The sequence below is a fragment of the Theobroma umbraticum genome, unplaced genomic scaffold, assembly GCF_002168275.2.
Source record: "Theobroma umbraticum cultivar Fairchild unplaced genomic scaffold, ASM216827v3 scaffold_44.0, whole genome shotgun sequence".
Classification (NCBI taxonomy): Eukaryota; Viridiplantae; Streptophyta; class Magnoliopsida; order Malvales; family Malvaceae; genus Theobroma; species Theobroma umbraticum.
Window position 1 is genome coordinate 7012411 of NW_018397255.1, and position 24370 is coordinate 7036780.

At 34.9% G+C, this 24370-nt stretch overlaps 3 protein-coding genes across 10 annotated transcripts in view; 1 reads left to right on the top strand and 2 right to left on the bottom strand.

Moving 5' to 3' along the window:
- Nucleotides 1-361: 361 nt before the first annotated feature.
- RUG1 (Regulator of chromosome condensation (RCC1) family protein) lies at nucleotides 362-7830 on the bottom strand. 6 transcript variants are annotated; one of them, XM_021445377.1, is made up of 15 exons: nucleotides 7505-7830; nucleotides 7319-7395; nucleotides 6802-6880; nucleotides 6320-6379; nucleotides 6045-6146; nucleotides 5823-5916; nucleotides 4526-4568; nucleotides 4364-4409; nucleotides 4211-4257; nucleotides 4011-4113; nucleotides 2427-2481; nucleotides 2238-2304; nucleotides 1918-1954; nucleotides 1270-1349; nucleotides 362-761 (listed from the first exon to the last, which is right to left on the bottom strand). In XM_021445377.1, exons 1-15 carry the CDS (start codon nucleotides 7764-7766, stop codon nucleotides 642-644), a joined length of 1272 nt encoding a protein of 423 aa, XP_021301052.1. In that variant the 5' UTR covers nucleotides 7767-7830; the 3' UTR covers nucleotides 362-641. The 6 variants fall into 6 exon arrangements, 4 of the variants coding, with proteins under 4 accessions (XP_021301052.1, XP_021301050.1, XP_089638609.1 ...); XM_021445375.1 differs by having other exon boundaries at nucleotides 4211-4266; XM_089782483.1 differs by having other exon boundaries at nucleotides 362-812; nucleotides 4211-4266.
- A 2074-nt stretch (nucleotides 7831-9904) lies between these two features.
- On the top strand, nucleotides 9905-12948 carry LOC110429365 (protein neprosin-like). Its single transcript, XM_021445378.2, has 7 exons — nucleotides 9905-10508; nucleotides 10782-10868; nucleotides 10970-11227; nucleotides 11358-11522; nucleotides 11622-11675; nucleotides 11784-11930; nucleotides 12333-12948. Exons 1-7 carry the CDS (start codon nucleotides 10320-10322, stop codon nucleotides 12708-12710), a joined length of 1278 nt encoding a protein of 425 aa, XP_021301053.1. The 5' UTR covers nucleotides 9905-10319; the 3' UTR covers nucleotides 12711-12948.
- A 19-nt stretch (nucleotides 12949-12967) lies between these two features.
- The window catches only part of LOC110429366 (protein HESO1-like), a 13713-nt gene continuing 2310 nt past the window's right edge, over nucleotides 12968-24370 (bottom strand). The window contains exons 4-11 of one of the 3 annotated variants that reach the window (XM_089782481.1): nucleotides 23368-23544; nucleotides 21414-21598; nucleotides 18295-18390; nucleotides 17025-17070; nucleotides 15164-15270; nucleotides 14897-14998; nucleotides 13958-14800; nucleotides 12968-13101 (exon numbers count right to left, since the gene is read on the bottom strand). In XM_089782481.1, coding sequence (XP_089638607.1) covers nucleotides 13982-14800; nucleotides 14897-14998; nucleotides 15164-15270; nucleotides 17025-17070; nucleotides 18295-18390; nucleotides 21414-21598; nucleotides 23368-23544 — 1532 coding nt within the window. In that variant the 3' untranslated portion in view covers nucleotides 12968-13101; nucleotides 13958-13981. Of the gene's footprint in view, nucleotides 13102-13827; nucleotides 14801-14892; nucleotides 14999-15163; nucleotides 15271-17024; nucleotides 17071-18294; nucleotides 18391-21413; nucleotides 21599-23367; nucleotides 23545-24370 lie in introns of those variants that run through there. The other 2 variants (XM_089782480.1, XM_089782482.1) reach the window with 2 other exon arrangements.

Consider the following 24370-nt stretch of genomic DNA (forward strand, 5'->3'; position numbering starts at 1 on the left):
AGTTTGTTGTCTTTTGAGAATATGACGCCACCCAGACGGGCTTTTGCATCACCTACTTTCCAACTCTCTTTGCTTTTTGTACACTACTCTTTAAAATATATGAATGATGCGAATAAATTTATAAGATTTATCAGATAAATTTGTGCATGTGATCTTGATTTCTTTCAAAGTCAGAAACTTAGAATAATTATATTCCATAAGGTATCAATGGGTTCTCTTTGAAGGTTACAAAGAACAAAAAGTTAAGCAACATAACATTAGAGTAAAAGAACAACATAACGATGGAGTTACACATTTGGAGAGAGAGATTTCATCTTGGTCCATCAACTATAATGCAACCACGTATACGGGAACCTCATCCTTTCTATAACTTGATCTTTTATTGAATATATAATATATGTTATACACACTGTTTTACATGCTGAAAGTATTAAGATTTCCATCCACTGCATTAAGTGTGTCATTCTTCTAGAGTGGACAAGTATAAACAGGTACGTATAGTTGACTTGTTAAATGACAACATATTGCTGTTTACATTATAAAAGAATCAGCAGATAGACGAAAGAATGCAACCCATCAGTCTGCGCACCAAAAAAATATATAAAAAAGCACATCTCACGTGCTAAACTTAAAGCCGAAGCTTACATGTATTCAAGTATGGCACCAGTATGATTGAATCCGCATGATATCTGCAACGCTTTAACATTTTCCCCAAAGTGGACCATTGTAGGTTTTATGTAATCTACATCACTTCCATGGCCCTGTACAAAGAGCATTCAGCAAAGATTTCATCCATTTACATTCAATCCTGACTGCCAGTCATACAAACAAAAACAATATGATAAAGATGAGCTGCACAAACTGTACAATCAAGGCAATCATAATGCATCATAAAAATGTTTGTCTGCCGAAAATAACTACATCAAATTTTTTATATTCAGTCACACCAGGGAAAAAAATGGGTAAAAGGAAAATCTGGCATCATCTGCCTGGCTGCATCAAATTTGATGCGAATCCCAACCCATGCCGACATGGGTACTCAACCAAAAATGGAAACAAAAGTAGGAACAACTCCATTTATATTCTTCTGGTATGTGTTACAGAACCATAACACAACTAAGAACAATGAAGCTTTAGTTGTCCTAGTGCCTTCATACAGAATCACACTACAAGAATAATGAGAATAATTGATTTAACTAATACTTCTTGGATCAATGCAAAATGAGCAATAGTAGAATGTTAATAATACAAGAGGAGATAGAAGCAAACCAGTTGTCCACCAGAAGAATGCCCATCTTCAGAAAATGTTCCATCAGAACCTCCCCAACCCCATGTGAAGACCTCGCCATCTGAACATGAATACCAAATGCACATTTCTCACACTAACCAATTGCAGAGAATATTTAAGCATTTAACCATTTGTACTGTAAGAAAAAATCACTACAGTAAGCTCAAGTATACTGTACAGGTTGCTTTTGGCTCGTTAGTTTATGATTCTTTAAGCTAAAGCAGCACCTTCTATTGATTTTTTGCTTTCTCAAGATTTAAGTGTCCAGGGGCATTTTTTAAAATTCTTAGTAGGAGTGCTGGAAACTGCAGATGTTGAGTCCTGGAATATTATATTATGTCTTCTTATGTAATTAATTTTTCTTTGCCAGTTAGTTTCCTATTCAAGGCCTAAGACTTTTTTGAAGTTCCTATGTGACTAGAAATTAATATTGAGCTAACTCTTCTCCAAATTTTTTATTTTGAAATGTCTAACCAATGCCAAACATATAATAACAGATATAAATATATAAATTAAAAAAAAACTGAAGTCATTAGAAGCTTATCTCTGTTTCTGTATTAATAATTCTAAGGAGAGATAGACATGAAAGTATCATTTATTTAGTTTGTGATTCCACATTAAGTTCTTACCTGAAATTGCTGCTGTATGCTTCCAACCACAAGAGACCTGTGGATGCCCATTTGTCAGAAAACGTAAAGTTTGAAGCATATGCAAGAATGTAACCATAAGATCCAGGCATCAGCACAGGGAGCTTGGAGCGTTGTTGCTTTTGTGACTATTTTTTTCATCTTTTTGCTTCACTCTCATCTGCCTTTCTTCCAATTGAGAATGAAGAGCAACAGAATCAATTGATTTAAATAACATTACCCCTGGTTCTATTATGATTGACCAAATCTGACTGATATAGCAATGAGACAGTTTCAATGTTCAACCAAACAGAAGCACAAACCTTGCAAACAGGAGATTTCAGAAAAGGACCTTGAACTCTTTCTGGTAAATGAAAAGCATCTGTAGAACTGCCGAAACAAAAGATAGACCAATTTTAAAGATATCAGAACAATTCAAAATGTAAAATTCAAGAAGATGAAAAATCAATTTCTCAAGCTAAGATTTCAAAATGAAGTCTCAATTGGAATACCCGATACCAAGGCAACCATTCTCATTTGAGCCCCAAGTGTAAAGTTCCCCACCTCCTATGAAAAAAATGATAAGAAGAAACAAAACTCGGATTAGATTTAGACACATAATTGCAAGCACAAAAGAATTTTTTACTCGCTAAAGAATGGACAGGATGGGTAGATGAGGAGCAAAAGAGGAAATACAGCACTAAACTTTTCGCTAATTTCTTTCCCCTACCGGAAATATTAAATATATCAAATTTCAGGACGCTTCGCACATCACTTATAAATCATCTGAAATATATAAATTTGGCACATAGATCTCAAATAAAAAAAATAGAAACATTTCTTAGTACAAAACACTTAAATGAGCTACAACATAATGGACAAAGCTAGGATAGCATACAGTTGTAACTCTGGTCAGTGCAAGGAAAGCCAATCCCATTTCAACATCAATAGGTTAAAGATTAAAATCGGTCCTCCAAGTTATATTGATGTTTCCTTAAAAAAGGGGCAACAAAACTTCTCTAAGACAACTTGCTCTCACACCCGTAGCCACTCTATCACGATCCAGGTTTGAAGGTTATTAATTTTACTTTTGGTGCAGCACGAGAGTGAGATATGGAGTAGGGAAAGAGGGAAAAGAAAGAAGTAAAAAGAAAGAAGACAGAGCAGAGGTTAAAGGACGAAACAAAGGGAGAAAACACTTACTAATTTCCAATACTCCAAAAGCTATCCCAACTCAATAGTATTTACAAACTACCCTCTAACCCCAATAGTTAGTAAGAAAGCAACAATATTTTATACAAGTAACTTAAACTGTTTAAAAGTAAAAGAAAATAATTAGATATAAAAATGACAGTTGAGACCATAAAATATACAAAAAACAATAACATTAACACCTAAGTAGTGTATATCCTCCACATATATCACACTCCCCATGTTCGAGAAAAATCAACTTCCAATGAAGTGTTGTAGTCAAGGCAATCTCGAGTTCAAGAATAGTTTATTTGATGATGAAAGATTTGACACATGATTCAACTTCATCTTTTCCTTGAAACCATCAAGATTGATAACAAGCGATCGTTCTTGTCTTCCACATTGTCAAATTGGTTAGGAATAATAAAATCATTTGATTAAGCCATAAGGACAACGATTGCTATTGGTGTGAAGCTTAGGGCTTTCTTTCTTAATTTCTTCAGGTACTAAATGAAAGTTAATTTTTCCCATATGAAAAATAAAAGAGGGTTAATTGAGAAACAGCATGTCAAAAAAGCAACTGCAGCTAGAACAAAAATATTAAGATTGGTGGGAAATTTGACCTAATAGTTAGAATAAGAAACAAAGCAACTAGTAGGAAGGTAAAACGTTGCATCAATTAAGGATAGATTGTGAGAAAGATGACTTCAAGATTTTAGGTGTAGATAATATAAAGATAGGACTGCAATGGTGAAGAAGCTGTACAAAAGGCATGAAACATCTTTATACAATAGGACTCCTTTTTATTACCAGCTGATGGACACCTCCAATCTATTATCTCCTTTATGCCATTTATCCTAAATAAAAACAAGCAAAAATATATAATAGTGAAGATAGAGAATTACTTGTTACAACACACGTGTGGTAGCCACCACATGCCACTGCTTCTGAATATGGCAATGCGCTGATCATGGATGGCATTGTTGCATTCTTGGCCCCTCCAAAGCCCTAAAATATTTCATTAAGAGAACATCACACACAAGATGCCATATGATCAGAATCATGAACTGCGACGTTTAAAACTTGCACCATTTTTAGTACTTACAAGATCAGTTACCACTTTCTCGCCAAATATGAATAAAGACCCATTTTCTGCAATACCTAGACAAATTAAAGATCTAAAAACAAAAGTTTGGAATATGTCCAGGAATGAGGTCATAGAAAAAGATTAACCATAAAAGGAATCATTTCAAATTACCATCAATGCATGCTGAATGCAGCAACCCAGCTGCAACTCTTGTAACCTAACACAAGAATCAATAATGAACCCAAATAACCATAATAAGTGATGAGAAATTGACACATCCATCTCAATGATAGTTACACAATAAAAAGTTCAAAGTTAACAAATACAAATTACCTTGATACCCTCTAATTTCTTTATAAGCCTCGGTGTATATTCACTGCAAAAAACATAAATAAATCTATGTATATACTTAAAATATTACTGTGAGAAAACAGAGAGCTCAAGATGAAAGCAGAACAGAAAAAAAAAACTATAAAAATCCAATTTCCAAAAGAACAACAAAAAGAAAACAAAAACACGAAAAAAGAGGGAAAAGGAAAAAAATAAAAAAAATACAAAAAAAGAAAGAAAAGGAAAAAGAAACACACAGTAAGCTATATCAAGGCAGAAGAAAAATAATGTGGCTGTGTCCATATCAAACACCAATACAACATAACACTCCTTGGAGACATCTCATTCTCATATACTCAAAGTTTCCACACATTGGCCACAACGCAAGCAACTTGAGACGTTGCAAAAGCCCACGTGTTTTTCCTTCTTATATTTTCACTAAGTCGTCTCAAATTTTAATATGTTTGTCATAGCCCCACAAAAACATGTTCTTGTCTCTGTCTATCTACAAGAGAAGAGCAGCAGTACTCAAATCTCCAACTGATTAAACAGGTGATATGCAATCTAAAATGGTTGCATAGGCCTTTGTAACAACAACCATTCACCAATATTTATTTCTGTTTTTGCCTTCAACATGCCTACCAAATGGGATCCTTTCCCTTCCCTTCTCTAAAATACCTAAGTGGTCTACAATGAGGTTTCAAGAGACATAATTCATGGACAGAAGTTCAAGGTACAACCAAAGGAAAATGCACCTGGACCACTCCGGAGAATCCAAGCTGTGAAGAAAAATTATAAGTATTTTGCTTTGCTTTAATTCATCTCCCATCCCCCCCAATCCCCCAGCCAAACTTGACAAACACACATATAGATATCCACACAGATTTGGTTACACTACACAACAAATATTAGCATGTAATACTCATCTGCTTTATAGGAATAATTGTGCATGAGTCACAGCTACTTAAAAGAAAAGAGGAGAAGGAAAGGATAAGTTGAAGAGTTTGTTATATCATTGAATGATCATGGAAACATAAAAAGTTGAAGTAAAATAAAATTAATAATTAATAAAACCTCGTTCTAGTTAAAAATAAAAAAATGGCTGACGCTATTTTATCTTTATCACTCAAGGATTATAGCTCAAATACTTCAACAGACAAATACTATCCTTTTCACTTCTGCATTTATAAAAACATTTATGTATCAATTTTTCAAATAATTAAGGGAAAAGGAGAAAAAGAAAAAATATGTCAAAGGCTTTGTTATATGAGCTGATAATAATGGAAACATAAAATGCAACCTGGTGCTTGTTAAGAACCCAAAAATGCTTGGCTCAAGGCCATGACCAAGTCTTCCAGATGCTACTCCTCCCCAACTTAAGGCCTCACCTCCATCTGGTGAAGAAGATGGAAAATGAAATACAAGTTTTACTCCCTAGCATGCATACTCTGTCAAAAGCATCTACAAAACAGCAATTGTAGAAAATAGAATTATTTGTTGCAAGGCTTTTCCAGTTTCAAACCAGTAACAGCAACAGTGTGCTCTGAACCCAAAGCTGCTGTCTTAATTGTAAGCCCACTCAAGCATTCTACTTTGGTTGGAACATGAACCACTTTTGCAGCCTCTGTAAGAATAATATACCATCCAATGGAAACAAGTGAGAAAATGCTTATTATGCAACAATGCTTTCAAACATCAAAATAAAAGAATGACAAGTAGGCAAACATAACAATGTAACTTAAATAACATAAGTATTCCCAAAATAAAAAATTAAAAAGGAGCACATTTAGCAATTACTTTTTCCAAGTCCAAGCTGTCCACTTGAGTTCTTCCCCCACATGTAAAGCTCCCCATCCACTACAGATCATATCCAAGTTGTTAAAAAAGAATTCAGAAGATCAAGTCAGTAGCAACAACATAACACAATGACCTTTTAATGCAAACTACACATGAATGCTTTAAAACCAAAATTAAAAAAAAATAAAAAAGAATTGGGCAGTCAGAGAGAGGAATAAAATGAAAAAAAAATATTGCCAAAAGATGCAACGTTAGGATTATGTATGTGTATGTCTAGAGAGCCACATGTGAATGCATCTCATCTATGTATTATTTGGTAAATTATTGTAGAATGAGATGTTTCATACAGAAATGATGAGACACAAAATCCTCACCTTCATGCAAACAGTAGGTGATAAAGTGTGCACGTATGTGCCTACCTATCAATGTGTATATGTGTGCACAAGCGCAACTCTATTAGAATATTATGCAAGACACAATACCTGTAATAGCACAAGAGTGATGATAACCAGCAGAAATTTGCACAATTTCCTTTGTAAGTCCTGAAACTTCAATTGGCTCCTAAAAGAATAAAGCAAGTTAATAAATTAAACAAAAAACCTTCAAAAGTTACAACTATTACATTCTATATTGACAGGCATCATAGAAACGTTTGAAATCTAGTGCATTCCAATATTTCACTTGTTCTATAAATACTTTACAATTATTATTCTGCAACAAAAATTCATAGGCAGCCAAAATCCATATTCTGTTATTCATTTCAAACCTGAGCGAAGAGCTCTGACAGGGTCTTGCTTCTGATAAATGACCAGCATTTCAAGTTCAATTTTTCATAGGCAATAACAATAACAAAATTCTAAATGCCCTATCTTTCTGCTTATGAGTTACTCTGTTAAGCAATTAATCACATGATTCTACAACCTAAATTCATTGGGGAAAAAAATCATTCTCATGATCGCACAAACAAATAAACTAGAATAAAAGATGGAATAATCTTACTGGAGTGTAATTCATAGAGTCTGACGAACCTAGCTGTCCAAAATCATTGAGACCAGTGGCATAAACCCTCCCACTTTCTGTCAAAGTAGAAAGATATTAACTCGTGAGTGATCGAAAACACAATTAATCACAAATTGAAGTAACTATCCAAAGAGCGGGATATAATTCAAAAAAAAAAAAAAGAACCTGTTAAGAAGAGAGTATGGGCGCCACCGCAGGCAACGGACTTGAGGCTTTGGTCCTGAAAGGAAGAGCAATGGATAGGCTTAGGTCTCCATTGAGAGTCCAAAGTTCCAACACCCAACCGCCCATAATCCCCATTCCCCCACACCGCAGCAAATCTCCTGGTGGGCTCTCCCGAGCCTGACGAACTTAAACCTCTTCTCCACAGTAAGAATTCTAGCTCTCCACTCATGAATTTGGTTTTTCTTAGGGAGTTTCTCCACATCTTGTTTTCCCGATGGTTCTGCCAGTGACGAGTTGCAACGTCCTCGTTGTACTCTTTTCTCAACAAGGAGTAGGGAGAGTCGGTTTGATGGACGAAAAGTTAAGTAGTTAATATTACTTTGGGCTTAGGCCCATTGATTGCTGCTTTTTGACCCTTCCTAGTGCGTGGACCGCCCGACTTCGCTTCTTGGGCTTCTCCTAAGTCACAAGCCAGCCTCATATTTGAACATTTCCACTGATTTTGGTATTTTATAAGAATTTACATTTGATATATTTTCAATGTATAAATTTTATATATTGTCATCTTATTAATTAATAAGTTGAAAAAAAATTTAATCTTCAAAAATTAATACTCATAATTTTAAAGATATTTATTTTGAATAATTTTTAAATTTTTATTTTTACATCTTTATAAGATGACACTTTGTGATTAAGTGATAATACATAAATATTAGACACCGATAATACATCAAACATAAGCCCTTCCTATAATTACTTTTTCAAATTATGATAAAATCAATTGATTTTCTTGTTTATTGATTGTGAATCAATGTCAACTATAGAATTTAATTTTTTAGATAAAAAATTAAAATTAAATATTTTTTAAAAAATAATAAATATTTATATAAATTTAAAAGTTATACATAGTCCATATAATTGTCTCAAATCGACACATGGAATTTACTTATATCCATATTTTAACCAATAAAAAATTTTAGCATTATGTATAAGGATAAGGTATTTTAATTTTATTGTTTATTAATTCTCAATTCTTATAATTTAAGTCCACAGAAAAAGCTAAAAATAGGAATCAAATCTGCCCATAGCAAGATCGGTAGTTGGACATTCACTGAAATTATTGATAATTAGTATTTATTTATTATTTCTTTATGGCTTATGAGTTGGTTGGTGGAAATACTAATTCTATTAATTTATTTAATAATTTCTTGTGGGCGTTAACTCAGAATGACTTTTCTATTTGAAATTGACATGCCTTTTTATTATATTGTTTTCTTTTTATATATTTCCCAAAGACAAAAACCGTGACTGCACCCTGTTGTTTTGCTTCTCAAAGTTTGCTTTATCCACAACAGTATCATATGGCATATCACCACTTTCATCTGCATAGTGCAGAAGATATGAAGATCCAACACAGGAGGGAAAGGAAGAGGGGGCGGGTGCAATGCTTTTGTCTATATGCAGTAGCATAATGACAAGTAGCACTAAATGCCTTTGCCCCATTTTTGCTTTTATCTCTCTGGCAGCTTGCTGCTTGAGAGTATTACCAGACCTGTGTCCTTAGACCTTTACCACTATTTCTGCCTGAGTTAGATCCAATGTCCTTTTCTTTCACAGAAAATCTCATCTTTGATTAATACCATATTTGATCTTTTTAAGTATTCATTTGAATAATGTTGAAAAAGATATGAAATGATGCTTGAGTTGATCTTAGTATAGTTAAGTGTCCAATGATCTTGCCAACAAAATTAGTTAAAGGGTTAAAGCCAGTAAATAAAGCACTTAGTGGTGCACTTCAAATTGTGTGTGCAGGCCGCACCAAGGGCTCCACTTTGTGCATGGAATTCCAGTGGCTATAATTGAGGTAAGTGGCTTGTTCGTGTCATTGGGTTGGTGTCGTACGGGTTGTCATGGATCCTTGAGACATCCTTGTCATTGGTTGAACAAGGTTCAGAAACACACCCAGTAAGCTATGCCTCCCTTTGGGTTATTTTCTGAGTAAAATGTCCTAAACAGAGTAGGGTTTCTGTTTTAAATTCAAAAATAAAGGTAACCACCCTGGCATCCAAATGCTCACATGCATGAACTTATCTTCAATAAATGAGGACAAAGATGATATTCGTCGGCCTGCAATTCAAAAAAATTCAATGGATATACCATCAAGGGTTATGAAAAGTTCAATATCTTTTGTCTACTCTGAATGCTAAGCTATGCTATGGTGACTAGTAGGTTTAAAATTTAGAAGGAGAGAAGAGGAATATTAATTGTAGATTCACGTGAATTAGAAAGGACAAGTGTATGTCACTTTGCCAAACTTTTTGTCTGGTTTCGAATGCGGACAAAGCAAGCCTTATGCACACCAGTGATCACTATTAGTAGTGGAAGACCAAGATAGGGACTTAGTAAAAAGGAAGATTATTAAATCGATCATGTGTGCCTTCTTTCTTTCTGTAGTTCCTAACAACAAAAGGAATAGTGGTCTCTTGTTAATTTATCTTCCTCATTTCACCTCTTCTTTTTAAGCAAACGCCACTAGTGGTGGATGCAAAAAGGGAGAGGCGTCGGCGGTTGGGTTGGATTCTAGCGGGAAAAATAGGACCCTCATTCTCAATAAGATTCGTCGTTTGTTTTATAATAGTGAAAGGTTGGTGGAGGGGTGGCGCAGGACAAACTAGAGCAAAAACAAGCTCATCCCAATTCCAAACTTTTTATTTCATTCCTTCTTGCCTTAAACAAACCTCTAGCTAGGTACTAGCTGGAGCCTGGAAGTACTCAAGCCTTCTCTTTTGTGTGGGTTAGCTGGAGTTGACCACTGATGACTATGGGGACGCAGGGTTTACTGAGTGGTGGGAAGAGGAAGCTCTTGGTCTTGTTGTGCATATTGGAGGTTTTCTTTATACAGATGACTTCCATTAGCGCTGGCAGAAGCCGCCCATCTACCCAAAATCTGCAGGTTCAAACCCAATTGAACCTCCTGAACAAACCAGCTGTCAAATCTATCAAGGTCAGAATTCTGGTTGCTCCGATGTATATGTATACTCTAAATCATACGTCTTTTGATGTAGTATTTGAATTCAGTTGGTCGGGGTACCCCTCTTGATTTCTTCTATTGATCATTTGGTTTCTCTTCCATGCCACTTCCTTGCTTGTGCCTGCCCTTAAATTAGTATGACTAAATGGTTGTGAACTGCTACTAGAGTGCAATTTCAGGCGTAAACTACATTACTAAATTATTCCTATTTATTAATCCGCTGCTTCATGTGCGTGCCTTGAACAGAGCCCAGACGGGGATATAATCGACTGCATCAAAATCACCCATCAACCAGCTTTTGCTCACCCTTTACTCAAAAACCACACAATTCAGGTGGATTACTCCTCTTTTAGAACACCATATTGTCATATGAAGTTTACTTTAAAAGATTTCTTGCATAGTCTTCTAAAGGTGGTCTATTTCTGTTAGTACAGATGACACCAAATTTTCACCCGGAAGGTGTTTTTGGTCAAAACAAGGTTTCTTCAGGGATGAAGAAAGGATCAAGGACCATTACCCAGATGTGGCACTTGAATGGAAGGTGCCCACAAGGTACCATTCCCGTAAGAAGAACTAAAGAAGATGATTTGTTAAGAGCAAGCTCTATCAAAGCATTTGGTAGGAAGAAGCACAGAAGCGTCCCTCAACCAAAGTCTGCAGATCCTGACCTCATCAGTCAAAGTGGCCATCAGGTAGTATTATTTATAAGCATTTGATCAATCCCAACACACACACACACACACACACACAGAATTGAACTGGTAATCTTCAATTGATATGTGCTATATATGTTCTTTTTCCTCTCTGTTCCGGGGCCTCTAGCATGCAATAGCTTACGTGGATGGAGATAAGTATTATGGAGCTAAGGCAACCATGAACGTTTGGGAACCCAAAATACAGCAATCTAATGAATTCAGCTTGTCCCAAATCTGGATCTTGGGAGGTTCTTTTGGCGAAGATCTAAACAGCATTGAAGCAGGTTGGCAGGTACCTAAAACAGCTGTTTCCCTTTATTTCTTGAATGAGAACCGGTCTTAGATCCAAATGTTTAACTCATTCGCCTGTGTCTTGTGTCTAAATAAATAGGTCAGCCCAGATTTGTACGGAGATAACAACACTAGACTCTTCACTTATTGGACTGTGAGACCCAATGTTACTATTCACGAATCCTTTAATGAAGCTTATTTAACTGCTGTCTGTTGTCTAACCCTGTTTTCTTTTTTCTTTTTTGGGCAATTACTAAAACAGAGTGATGCATATCAAGCCACTGGTTGCTATAATCTCCTCTGCTCGGGCTTCATTCAAATCAACAATGAAATAGCGATGGGTGCTAGCATCTACCCTATTTCTAAATATCAGGGTTCCCAATATGATATAAGTATACTTCTGTGGAAGGTAAGAAGTAAGAAGCCATTATACAAAAAGAAGCGAATTCTTAATTGAAATAACTTCCCAAAACGAAAAACCTTCAAAAAGCAGTTGGAGGAAATGAAAAAGGAAAAAGGAAATCATACACAACCCATTGACAAACTTCATAATAAGACAAAGAAATGCTGGAAGTATGCAGACAGTTCGATGTACTCACAATAAATAAATGCTCATAAATTTGCTATTTATTACCTCCACTTCATTTGTAAGTAGTTTGTTTGACAAAATAGCATTACCCTATATAACGTACTACTTGTGTTCATATTGATCTTGCATCCATGCATTATGTTTCCATGTCTTTATCCCCAACCAATTTTGACCTCCAAAATGATTCTAAATTTGTGCACAATTGGGTGAAAAATGCGGCAGGATCCGAAGGAAGGGAACTGGTGGATGCAATTTGGTAACAACTATGTGATGGGTTATTGGCCAGCCTTCCTGTTTTCCTACCTGGCTGACAGTGCTTCTATGATTGAGTGGGGAGGAGAGGTTGTGAACTCAGGATCTGATGGACAGCATACTTCCACACAAATGGGTAGTGGCCATTTCCCCAAAGAAGGTTTTGGGAAAGCTAGTTACTTTAAGAATATTCAAACTGTTGATGGATCCAACAATCTCAGGGCTCCTAAAGGCATTGGCACTTTCACTGAGCAATCCGCCTGCTATGATGTACAAATTGGGAAGGGTGGCAATTGGGGCAGCTACTTTTACTTTGGTGGTCCTGGTCGAAGCCCGAACTGCCCTTAATCATGAATGAAAAAGAATATTCATGAAGCCTAGTGCGTGCCCCCTAGGTTTAGAGTAGTAAACTTGTGAATCATGTTTTCACCCTCTAGCTAGTAGCAATACAGTTTATGTCGCCCTATTAAGTCCACCCCCTAAAATTTGTTGTGAGACAGGGAGGTAATCCTACCTGCTATTCTTTGTTCGAACATATGAGAGTATATGTTGAATTGCTGCTGGTTTTGTACTTCTTTTTGGACAACTGTAAGAATGTAAACCCAGCCGAACTGTTCTGGAACAGCCCAAAACTTTACCTTGTACGGAGCACGGCTTGAGTTTAATTGGGCATTCAATTAAACAAACAAAGCTCAAGCCATCGTTTGAAAGCCCAAACTTGTCAATGAAGTGAAGTGATCTGGCAGTCAATACAAGCTCAACACATCAATCACCATTCAACTTGGCAAAATTCATGAAATAGAATGAAAAAATCTGGCAAAGTAAGAAATAATAAAAAAGAAACCAAATCCAAACATCAATCTTGTAAAATTTTTAATAGATTTTATCCAAATCCAAATCTATCTTTAAAACTATTGCCACAAAATGCACTTTGAATCTTGAAATCTAAATCCAAAAGCTAGCCTGAATACAGGTTGCTGAAACAGATGAGATTACAAAGTTTTTAACCAAGAGGTAACCCAAGAAAACGTGATCTCAAGTTGAAAGGTAGCCAATAACTGGGTCTTTGTCTCAATCACTCAACACAGGAGCCATTGTTGATTCCTCACGAGATAATTGCATCAAATTAGCTACTAATGAACTTCATGTTACATAAATTGCTGATTCTGATGCTACATTAAATTGTTAATAGTTTCATCAATTGTATAGCAGATCATGCACTTAGACCTAATATCAGAAACAGAAAAAAAAAACACCCTTATTCCACATCACTTGGTTTTCAACCCTCAACACCGTCATGTCAGCACAGCGAATCTTTCAAAGATAAAAGGAAAATGGGTGAAACAAATGGCAGGTAAGAAGGTTTGGGGCCTAGGGGGGGAATGGCAAGATCAAACAAAAATTTGTACAAATCTAAAAGAGAACTTTGAACTTCCAAAACCAGAAATTGTTTTGTTCGTTAAAAGAAAACACAGAATATCTTGAGCATTTAGGAATAAAAGACTTCTAAAAATTATAACAAACTGGAGTTTTAACTGCAAGTCAATGGTCTCAAAAGCATTTACATGTAACCTAGCTTATGGAGGGAGACTTACTCGATTTCTAGTGATGGACACAACCTACATCCTCGGTCTCCATGGCAACGTGTGTTGCTGGTGCTGAGCATGTTGCCCATGAATTGGTCCAATATGTGGCATTGGAGCAGGGGTGTTCATAAAATGTGACACATTTAGACCTAGAGAATTCAACAGGGGAGCAAGAGGTGGTGCAATCCCTTGTGACACATTTAGAACTAGAGAATTCAACAGGGGAACAAGAGGTGGTGCAATCCCTTGAAAACTTGTAAAGTTTGGGGCAGAAGAAGGAAGCATGACTGGACCATGGCATCTCAAGCTATCTAAGCTATGAGAAAGAGGATTAAGATGAGGAACTTCTGCAGCAAAATGAGTGGTTAAACGACCCCTATTTTCACCAAAATTATTCCATTCTCTCCGACCACCTTCCATGAACTGCACTCCTACCATCCTGTCCGAAAGCTGTGGTCCTTTCCCTCGCTTTGCCCCTTTTGATTTATCCAGATCTCCTGTAAAACGTCTCTTCTTTGTTTGATGAGTTCCATGATGAACAACAAGCTCAGTTTTACTTTGATTTTCTGCTCCTAGGTTTTCTGTTAATTTCATCCTCTTTCTTTGATTAGAATCATTGGGAACAGAAAGCTTAGTTGTACTTTTATCCAGATTTGAAGCAACACTATCGCCTACACTGCACAATGTATCTCTACTGAATAGAAGTTCTTTTAGCTTAGTTCCCTGCATCTGGCCATTTGAAAAAGCCTTCAGGTAGAGAAGTGAACGGCAGATGCAGCCATGTATTTTTCCAAATCCTTCTGTTCCAACTGCCCTAGCAACATTTTGAGATTGAACTGTGAAATCCTCAACCTGCCATAAATAAATAGTTATTATACATTTCAACAAATTTACAGAACTAACAGAACATCATATCCATAAAACAAAGTCAAAAAAATAAAGACCTACACTCATAGAGCAAATCCCAGAACCCCAAGCTTTAGATATCCAAGATCCTTCACACAAGCTAACACAAAGCCCTTTCTGCCAAAGTTTTTCAACTGAAGCAAGCTGCAGCAGTGGTAAGAAATGCTAAATCCCTCACTATTCATTATGAGAAATGGAAAAATCTTGTGTCATGTGAAGGACAAATGCCGTTATAATATACGTGGCAGACTAGAAAGCTTTTCCTTTCAATCCTGACTTGCAAATCTTCTAACTTAAAATGGCCCTTACCTTAATCAATAGAGTAACATAAAGCTCAGCCAAGGATTCTGTATTCCTTTTACCATAGTTCAAGTAAATTTGGACCATTTTCATTACAGCTGCAGGATCACTTCCATCTGGAGCATTCCCAAGGCCAGTTAAAAATCAAAGCAACAAGAAAGCCAACAAATATAATTAACTTGCAATGTTATTGCTACATATAATGACAGAATAATGCATGAGGTCAAGGAAAATAAACTACAAGAGAAGTCAGTAAACAGGTCAAATAGTAAGAGAATAAGTGTTGAAAATTATTCACAAGTGCAGCAACTAGTATAGGACAACATATATCTTCGGCAGTAGTGGAAAAAGATTCATCTCACCTGCCAGTATATACATGCAAGCACATACAAATAATAATTATGAGGTTATAAACAACTACATACTTAAAATGGAAAGGGCTTATAAGATACTTCAGAATCTTATTCCAGTTAACCAAACAGCAAGCAGTGACTACGACCCAAACACGAGTAACTATCGACTCATACTACAGAACAACATATTGGCTAACTTACTGTTTGATAAACTGAAAAATCAAATACTGAATTTATAAATTTGCAAAATCTAAGTACTGAATTTATGATATAAAAGTTTTTTGGTCTGCTACTGTAAATTAAATGTTGAATAGATTTTTTATTGAATTATTTTGTGAAAGAGAGAGATGATTTTATAAGTATTTTAAATCAATAAAAGTTGAAAAAGGAAAGAATAAATGGTTAAAAGGAAAGAAATTAATATAATTAAATAACAAAATTTTCCTAAATAAAATTGATGAATACATTGACTAGCTTTTAACTACTTAAGATTTTTCATTGAAAATCTTCCATTAAGTGGTTTCTAAAAATGAATTATCAATGCATTGAAAAAATTAAATCATTGAAATTTTTAATTTTCAACGGTTTATCAAACACACCACACCCAGGCTTCCACCATTCTCTTATTGCTTTGTAAAGCTTGCCTTTTTCAGGTGAGATTTTTTCTTTCTTTGACGTGATTAAGAGATGAATAATTCCAGCTTCCACCATTTCTCAGAGCTAATTTAGTTGAGTTGACAAGTGAATTCTACTTGCTATTCTATTCTACTTAGGCATTTTTTTTTCAATAGTTCCTGAACTTTTAACTATTTCCTGCATTCAAGTTCTTGTTATTCTAACGAATATGTTATCTCTTGATAAGTTGGAGGCAACAGCTTAACCATAACAACTAAATAGCATAGACATATCCATTACAACGAATTACCTATCTTTGTGCATGTCAAAAAGAGAGAATAGGAGGGGAAGAAAGATGACTACAAACCCAACTGAATGGGCAAAAAACCAAATGCGCAAATGCTAATATATGCTAGGCCTGCATATATATCATATGATGTAACCAAGTTTCATTGGGTTGATATAACAATTTTTTTCAAATCCACACTCCCAAAACACCACAATCCTAACTGCTTAATAATGTTAAAAATTGCAATAAACCTTTGTACATATGATCAAACGATATTATAGTGATATTATCCAGGTAGTTTCAGCGTACTCCTAATTCAAGAGTTTGAACCTTTACAGCCAGTTCACTCCCTGCTTTTATTGAACAATAACTTGAAACCAATGTCACATCAAAAACAAGAAAATAATGCAAAAATATGAGAGCCCAAAATTTGCCACTAGTAATACAAGAACATAGAGGTTCCCACAATAAAAGATTGCAAAGTGTTTTTGACTAAACAAAATACTGTCTTCCAAAAGAGAAGGAAATTTTAGTCTATGATACGGATTATATACCGCACCTACAACCTAAGAAGTAAGATAATTCTCATATATAAAATTTGCCAGGTGATCACCTTTTAATAAAGCAGAAAATGGGGGTAATATAGGAGGATTCCGAGTCTGCAAAACCAAAAATTGATAAGGAAAAAGAAAAAAAAAAGAGAAATATATTAGAAAGAAATACAGTATCTAATTCTTACTTCTGGTTTTAACAAAAACCAAAAAAAGAAAGAGGCAGGTGCAATATATGGCGCCTTGGCTTGAGAAGAGACATTATGGTCATATATTGTTCCATTATGAGGAGCAAAAACTAAGAATCCGCCAAATATTCCCATGTTTGCCTAGTTATATACACTAATATCTACAGCATTTTGTTTTAGCTCCCAAGTTCTGCTTGAGATAAAACATCTGATTGCATTCAAGTAAACTAGGAATCTACTAATTTTGGTTTTGATTTGTTGTAATAAATTCTTTATTCTCATGACTGAGCCACCAATTTAGAAGCCAGAAGCACTAGGGACCACATAGACCTTCCACCAAGAGACAAAGAAAATCCCACCAGTAGTGAGCAAGACAGGGTGCCGTAAAAAATGGAGGGTTTTGATTTCCCATTATTTACCAGTCACCCTCTTGTCTTGGCATTACTAACCGCTCAGGATAAAAACCAAGTCTCACATGTTGAACATTCAACATCAAACCAATCAGTCATATGTGCGAAGGCCCAACTTGGACACATGACCATAACAAACTCAAACTTAAAATGTGGAATAACATCATTTCACTCACTTTCTGACGTGCAGGCCCAATACTAACAACTAAAATAAATAGGTTCAACATGTGAACAACAAATAAAAGGTACAAGATGACAGACAAGAAGCAAGGAAACAAGTAACCTGGGCTTTGGTACCATGTCAAGTATAAGGCTCCAGGTCTTTGAGTAGATATAGAGAAAGTAAGATGATATAGAACACTTTCTGTCTCTGAAAATTAGCATCCACAATGAGAATAAAAATGAGCCAAAACGAAGCTCATTTTGTTATGAAACAAAATTTTAACACTTGCCACATACCCTTCCCCTCAGAAGTTTATGAAAAAGGATTTGATGTATATGTGGATCCAAGAAACACAACTGTTAACACCTAGCTTGCCCTTTTGGGGTAAAATCATTGATAGCCATGCATTTAGCCTGTTGCCACTTTAGATATGCAAAACTCGAAATGTTCCTTTGATCATTATATCATTGACGGTAAAAGACTTAAAGTTCTATTATTTAATCAGATAGACAATTTTTGTTTACTAGGAAGAAAACAGTGCATTGACAGCAAATCTGAAAAGGTTGAGTACCTGCAAATGAAAGGCAACCAATGAAATTAATGATAAAGAGTTCAGAGTTCGTTCTTTGGAACTGTTAATATCATGTGCTTTGGCCCAAGCTTTCACCTGCACAAGGAAAAAGAATAAATTATACATTTTCTGCCCACACGCTCTATGACGAGTTCAATAATTCCTCTATTTTACAAATCCTAGAGAAATAAATTTAATAGTTCAGGGGAAATGAACGTGAAACTAACCAAGATGTTACTCCGACTCCACATGATCAATAATTTCAGAAGTGATTTTTCAGAAAATCTTGTCGCTCAAAGCCACATATCACTTCTCATAATGCTTCCATGTACAAATAGCATCATACATTACATTTATCTTTTGAAACTTCAAACGGGAAAATTGCCCATGGCATTATGTCTCTGTTACAAATGCCCAAAAGACAATTTTCTTTTCACTATTTTATCCATTTTCAATGCTCCATTACGAAAAATTATGTTGTTCTTCCACACTAATACGAAAGTTTATAGTCACAACAAAACGTTTATTTAAATATGCCCCACTACTATGTAACTAGGAATTCTAATAAGCTTCAACAAACTACATAAATTTTAAGGAAACAGCAACATTCCTGTTTTAATTTTCACTCAATTTTAGCAGTTTCAATCCTGTAATTTGAATTAGCAATTAAATGCTACCCTGTCATCAGTCTTTGTTAACAAATAGACAATTCTTCATGCATCATTAAGACTCATAGTGTGCACATACAGTTTTAATTTAACAGAATAAATAATCCCTCTTTCTCACCCAGTTCTTGTTCAAATATTTAGTCACTTTCTTATTAATAATCACAAATGACCAGACATGATATGAGATGTATCCTTTCATGCTCGTTTGGATCTCACTTCAGCTTGATATCAAAGATTAACATTGAGAGATTAAAAACAGTTCACATGATCCTTTACATTGAAAAAAGGGGTCAACAGGTTTAGAGAGGAGAAAGAAATCCTATTGCAGTCACTATATTTGAAGTTATAGCTACAACTTGAAAGTACTTAGATTTTCTAACTAATGGGTGCATATTAGCAGTTTCTTAATTTAACACAGCATGTTTGGAACTTGGAAGTTTTATACTATGTAGAGGATGGCCTATGTTTGGCCCAGTCAAAAAGTTGAAATCTGATCATATAACGTGAAACAAGAAGCTTGATGTGGTTCAATGGCTAATAACAAATTAATCAGGCAAAAAGCTTGACATGGTTCAACAGCTAATAGAAGATTCCTTTTCTAGCAACGACTAGCCTTGTCATTAAAGAGAAAGATTGCATCAAAAAACACAGCAGGCTTACTAGCGCCAAGAGTTTCCTAAGGAAAAAGGCAGGAATCAGAAGAATACAAGAATGAAACAATCATAATTAATTTTTCACTCATTCATTTAAAGCTAGAAGAGCCAGAGTAAAATTGTCATCCTACATGAGAACCAACAAATCAAAGTAGCAGAAGAGAAATTCCTTAGAGAACTAGATGTTGAGTTTTATACAAAACTTCTCCACCCAGATAAGCTCTAAGGCACGGTACACTGCAAAGTCATTGGTAAATGCAATGTCCTTAATGATCAAGATCAAAGGGATCAGACTTCTCCACCCAGATAAGCTACCAAGGTATGGAAACTGCAAAAAGTCATTGGTGAATGCAATGTCCTTCATGATCTAGATCAAAGGGAGCTCATCCCATTTCTCCAGATACATAAACCATGCTATATTCTCCATAGATGATGCCCATAGCATAACATTTCATTCAAAAGAAAAAAAAAAAGCCAGTATCTCAATCACTGAAAGTGATAAGATAATTAGCAGCATTTCAAGCTGGACTAAATGTTTCCATACAAGTGAGAGCTTGCAGCTTGTTCAGTCAGTGATTGTGAGCATTCAAAATTATTGGAGCAGTGGAAAACTGTCATTAAGACCATAGAGGATACAGGCAGGATATCCTGTGAAGTATGGAGCAACTCCTCTATCAAAAAAAGATGAGGTCTGGTTGATGGGAACACTATTTGCTCTCCTTAACAATTTGGGGGCTGGAAATTAAGAGAATAAGTAATTGGAAGTCTACAGCAGTTTGAAGCAAGTGTAGAATCTGCATACTATGACAGAATGGCTTAAAAGGATGCACCTAAAGAAAAAAGGACAAAAGCATCTACAGTTTTGAGATCACCAGAACTGTTAGTTGTGCTTGGTATTATTATCCGACACAATTAACCTATTATGAGAAATGGATTATTCTCTAGTTTGCTCTTTGAGAAGGCAGACAGTTTATTAAATCATTAAAGAGTGGTAGTTAATAGTACCTTGGGAATCCATGGAAAAAGTTAAGAAAAACATTAGTTTGTTTAGTTTTATCAGCAAAATTACAGCAAACAGATCTTCATGAAAGTGAGATTAGTAGGATTCTTGGTGAGCTAGGATGAGATTGTTGATTGGATGAATCAGCATTGCAGTGATGCAGATCCAAGGTGTAATATGCTGAAGTCCCCCCCCCCCCCCTGCTTTTTCGGCAGTTGCTGTGTTACAGAATTTGGCAGGAAATGGCACAATCTCTAGGAGTGGTAAGAATCCACAGAGTATTTGACATAAGAGTTTATGATGATAATCATAAAAATTTCAAGAAATTCTAAAGAGATACTTAGACAAGGTATTCAGGCTTGATCAATCCAAGTTTCATTTGTTCTCCTAGAAAAAATATATGGAGAGGGGGTGATATCATTGCAATTTGAAGTTTAGTGACTAATTTGACATTTGGCAGAAAATTCGACAAAAAAAGGTGCTATTTACCTCTAAAATTCAGATCAAAAGGAAACAAAACAACATACTAGAACAGGGCATTTTTTAGAGAAACAATTACAAAATAATAATAATAATAATAATAATAATAACAATAATAATAATAATAAAGGAACTGTTTCCCCTTGAAAGGAGCAAAAATAGTCAATAATGCATAAAAGAAAACTGAAATAAATTGCTGGCGCAGCAAAGATTTTTTTTTTTCAATGACATCATAGAATGAAAAAAGAAAAGTATCAACCACTTTGTGGATGAAGCTGAAAACTGCAAAGGATGGGCTAAAAGTTTGAACTGACTCACCAAAAAACTAAGCTTTTGAAACCTATCATCGATTGTAGAAATTGCGCGAATAATCAGGGATTTTACTATACCATCCCTATTCTCAACCGAGACATCACATTCAATCCTAGTTCCATGATCAATGACTTTAACAATCGGCACCCTAGCAGTCATGATAGTCTGAATGCCACTAACATGACCTCCCCCTAGAACAATAAAGCATACTAATGAGAACAGTTCAAGTACATGACATAAAGATGATAAAACATCTTTCATGATCATCTTCAATTCCAAAAACCAAAAATTTTCATCTCTAATATAAGGATAAAACAATTATCATAAACTAAATGCTCATTTTTCTTTCTTCCAAAGTAGTGGAGGTTGACAATTATATGTCCATTTACCAGTATTTAAATGCCTGAATAAGGAAACAACAAGTTTTCAATATGAATGGAAGGTTGAATAAAATACAATGTATTGTAGATTTTTTAGAAACATATAACACTAAAAGTGGTTATTAAAAGATATAATATACAAAAAAATAGTTATTAATAACTCATACAACTTACGTTGAACTTTGTTTAGATCTAAAATTATTAAAAAGAAAAACAATTTAAATTAAAATTTTTTTTGAAAATAAAAACACGAATGCATTTTGTTTGATCATTGAAAATCCACTTCAACAAACACTGAAGCGTTCTATATATTGATTTATCCCTAAAAAGAATCTAGAATTCCAATCTTATTTCTGATCATTTCTAAAACTTAAATTTTGCGATTTAACTTTCATATTTTATGTTTATCACTAGTTAAATTTATAATATTACTATTATGATTTCAACTTTTTATCATTGTATTAAATATTAATTATATAAAAAACTCATTTTTGCTCCTTTTTTCTTTTTTTTTTTCTTTTATCTTTCATTCTTTTTCCTTTTCTTCCCTCTTTCTTTTTTGTTATTTCAATTGGACTTATAAATTGTACTTGTTATGATGATTTAATTTTAATCATAATTTTTTTTCACTTTCTATTTTTCTTTTTCCTTTTCTTCTTTTCTTTTTTTTTTAACTCCCTTCATTCTTCTTTTCTTCCCATCTGGCCACAAGGAGGGTAAATTTAGCACTTGAAAAAGCCACAGCAGCAGTTGGACCAAGGTCAGCTAATGCCATCAGAAAATGCCCAATAACTATCCCTAGGACTCAGTTTTACTTAAATTCTTTTAGCTATTATTTTAAAAAAGAAAAAGCAATTAAAATCTAGAGAAATAAGACTCATGGAGCCAAAATGTAGTGTTAAACCTAGATTGAGAATCAAATACTTTTTTTCTTCCTCTCTAGCAGCGCCTCAGTATTTACTCACTTCCTCTTATATTCAACGATAATATCAACTTTAGTATACACATGTTCCACGAAAGTAAACCCATTTCAATGCAGCATGGCCAAATCAGGCATCAATCTTACTTTCAAATGTGCCAGATGTATGCAGTAATTCTGCACAAAACTCAAAAGACATGGCTAGCTGCGCAGATATCAACATCATTTGCATCCTTCCTTGTTCTTTGTAAAAAGAGTCAGAAAGAAGTAAACTGGAGGACTTTGACCTTCATTATCTCGTATATTTCTTTTTATTTTTTTCATACTCACTGTAAAGAGAAGTTGGCTGCACCTGAGTCTTTACTCACTTCCTCTCATATTCAAACCAACAATAATATCAACTTTTTTTTTTTTTGATATTGAATAGCTTTTTCGTAAGAGTTAAATTTCTGTGTTGGTCACATGGCAACATGTGTCATCATTTATCAGAAACTTATGCAATCAATTACCCATACAAACATCTACAAGCATGTGATATATAATAATAATAATAATAATATAAACAATTATGCAGTAGAAAAAACATAAAGCATAACTAATATTTCAAATCATAAGTCAGAAATAAAAAAGGAATTAGGGTAAATGAGTGTTGGGAAATTACTTTGAATTGAATATAATTTTTGTGCCAGCTTGCGAAGGGTCTTAATTTTCTTCTCTTTAGGCATTTTGGCTGTATTATCTCTAAAATTGATAGATAAGTCTAGATCACTTTCCGTACTGAATATGCCCATTACAAAAGATCCAAATCCCTCCACAACAGGAGAACCATTACGATTGCCTGAAAGAAAATATAAATAGTCATGAACTGCCATCAGTAATGAAAGTGACCCAAAACTATAGTAATATGTTTTGGGTGATAAATGGATGGCATTCTAACTCTGAAAGTGTGGCATAAGGAATGCCAATTTTAGTGATGATTGAGGTGCCCGCATTTGGCAGTGTGAGCTGGCTGAATAACTAGATGGTGATGTATAACCTATTAAATATGCAGGTTTTAACCAAAATAAGTATGATCTTAGACAACAAACTAGATTTGACCCATTATCAAACTTTTTATCAATTTCAAAACCACAAAAAATTCCTTAATAGGAATTGAACCTAATCCACTTGAAAGTTATGCAATCCTTTAAAGCACTAGAAAATGGACAACAGTTTATGTTCAGTATAGCCTAACTATTAGGAGATGTTTGGTACATGGAGAGTGGATCACTTTATAGGGATTTTAATTGGTGGGAAGGACTTTGCACCATTTGGTATGTGAAGCTGTTAGGAATGTAGCTTCACATGGGTATCAGATTGCAACCGTGGGAAGGAAGGTGATTCCCTTTTGGATTGAAGGGAATGTTACTTTACCATGACTGAGGGAAAGTAAAGTGGACCAAAATGACAAAAAGCCCCCCGACCTGAACTCTCTGGGAAGGAAAGAGAGGCGCCATTTGAGCCTGGTGATGGGAGCAAGGAAGAAAGAGAGAAAAAAAGAAAGAAAAGAAGAAGAGCCCACCACCAGAGTGCAAGGAGGAAAGAGAGAAGAAAAAAGAAAGAAAAGAAGAAGAGCCCATCACCAGAGAGCAACAAGGAAGAAGAGAAAAAATGGAAAAAAAAAA

Coding starts and splice junctions, on each gene's coding strand:
- RUG1 (XM_021445375.1), bottom strand. CDS start 7,766: ATGTGGAGAAACTCCCTAAGAAAAACCAAATTCATGAGTGGAGAGCTA. Junction 6,881..7,318: donor ACTCTATGAATTACACTCCA/GTAAGATTATTC, acceptor TTATTCTTTTAG/GAGCCAATTGAAGTTTCAGG. Junction 4,569..5,822: donor GGGTTCTTAACAAGCACCAG/GTTGCATTTTAT, acceptor TGTTTTTTGCAG/TGAATATACACCGAGGCTTA.
- LOC110429365 (XM_021445378.2), top strand. CDS start 10,320: ATGACTATGGGGACGCAGGGTTTACTGAGTGGTGGGAAGAGGAAGCTC. Junction 11,228..11,357: donor TCAGTCAAAGTGGCCATCAG/GTAGTATTATTT, acceptor CGGGGCCTCTAG/CATGCAATAGCTTACGTGGA. Junction 11,931..12,332: donor TAAGTATACTTCTGTGGAAG/GTAAGAAGTAAG, acceptor AAAATGCGGCAG/GATCCGAAGGAAGGGAACTG.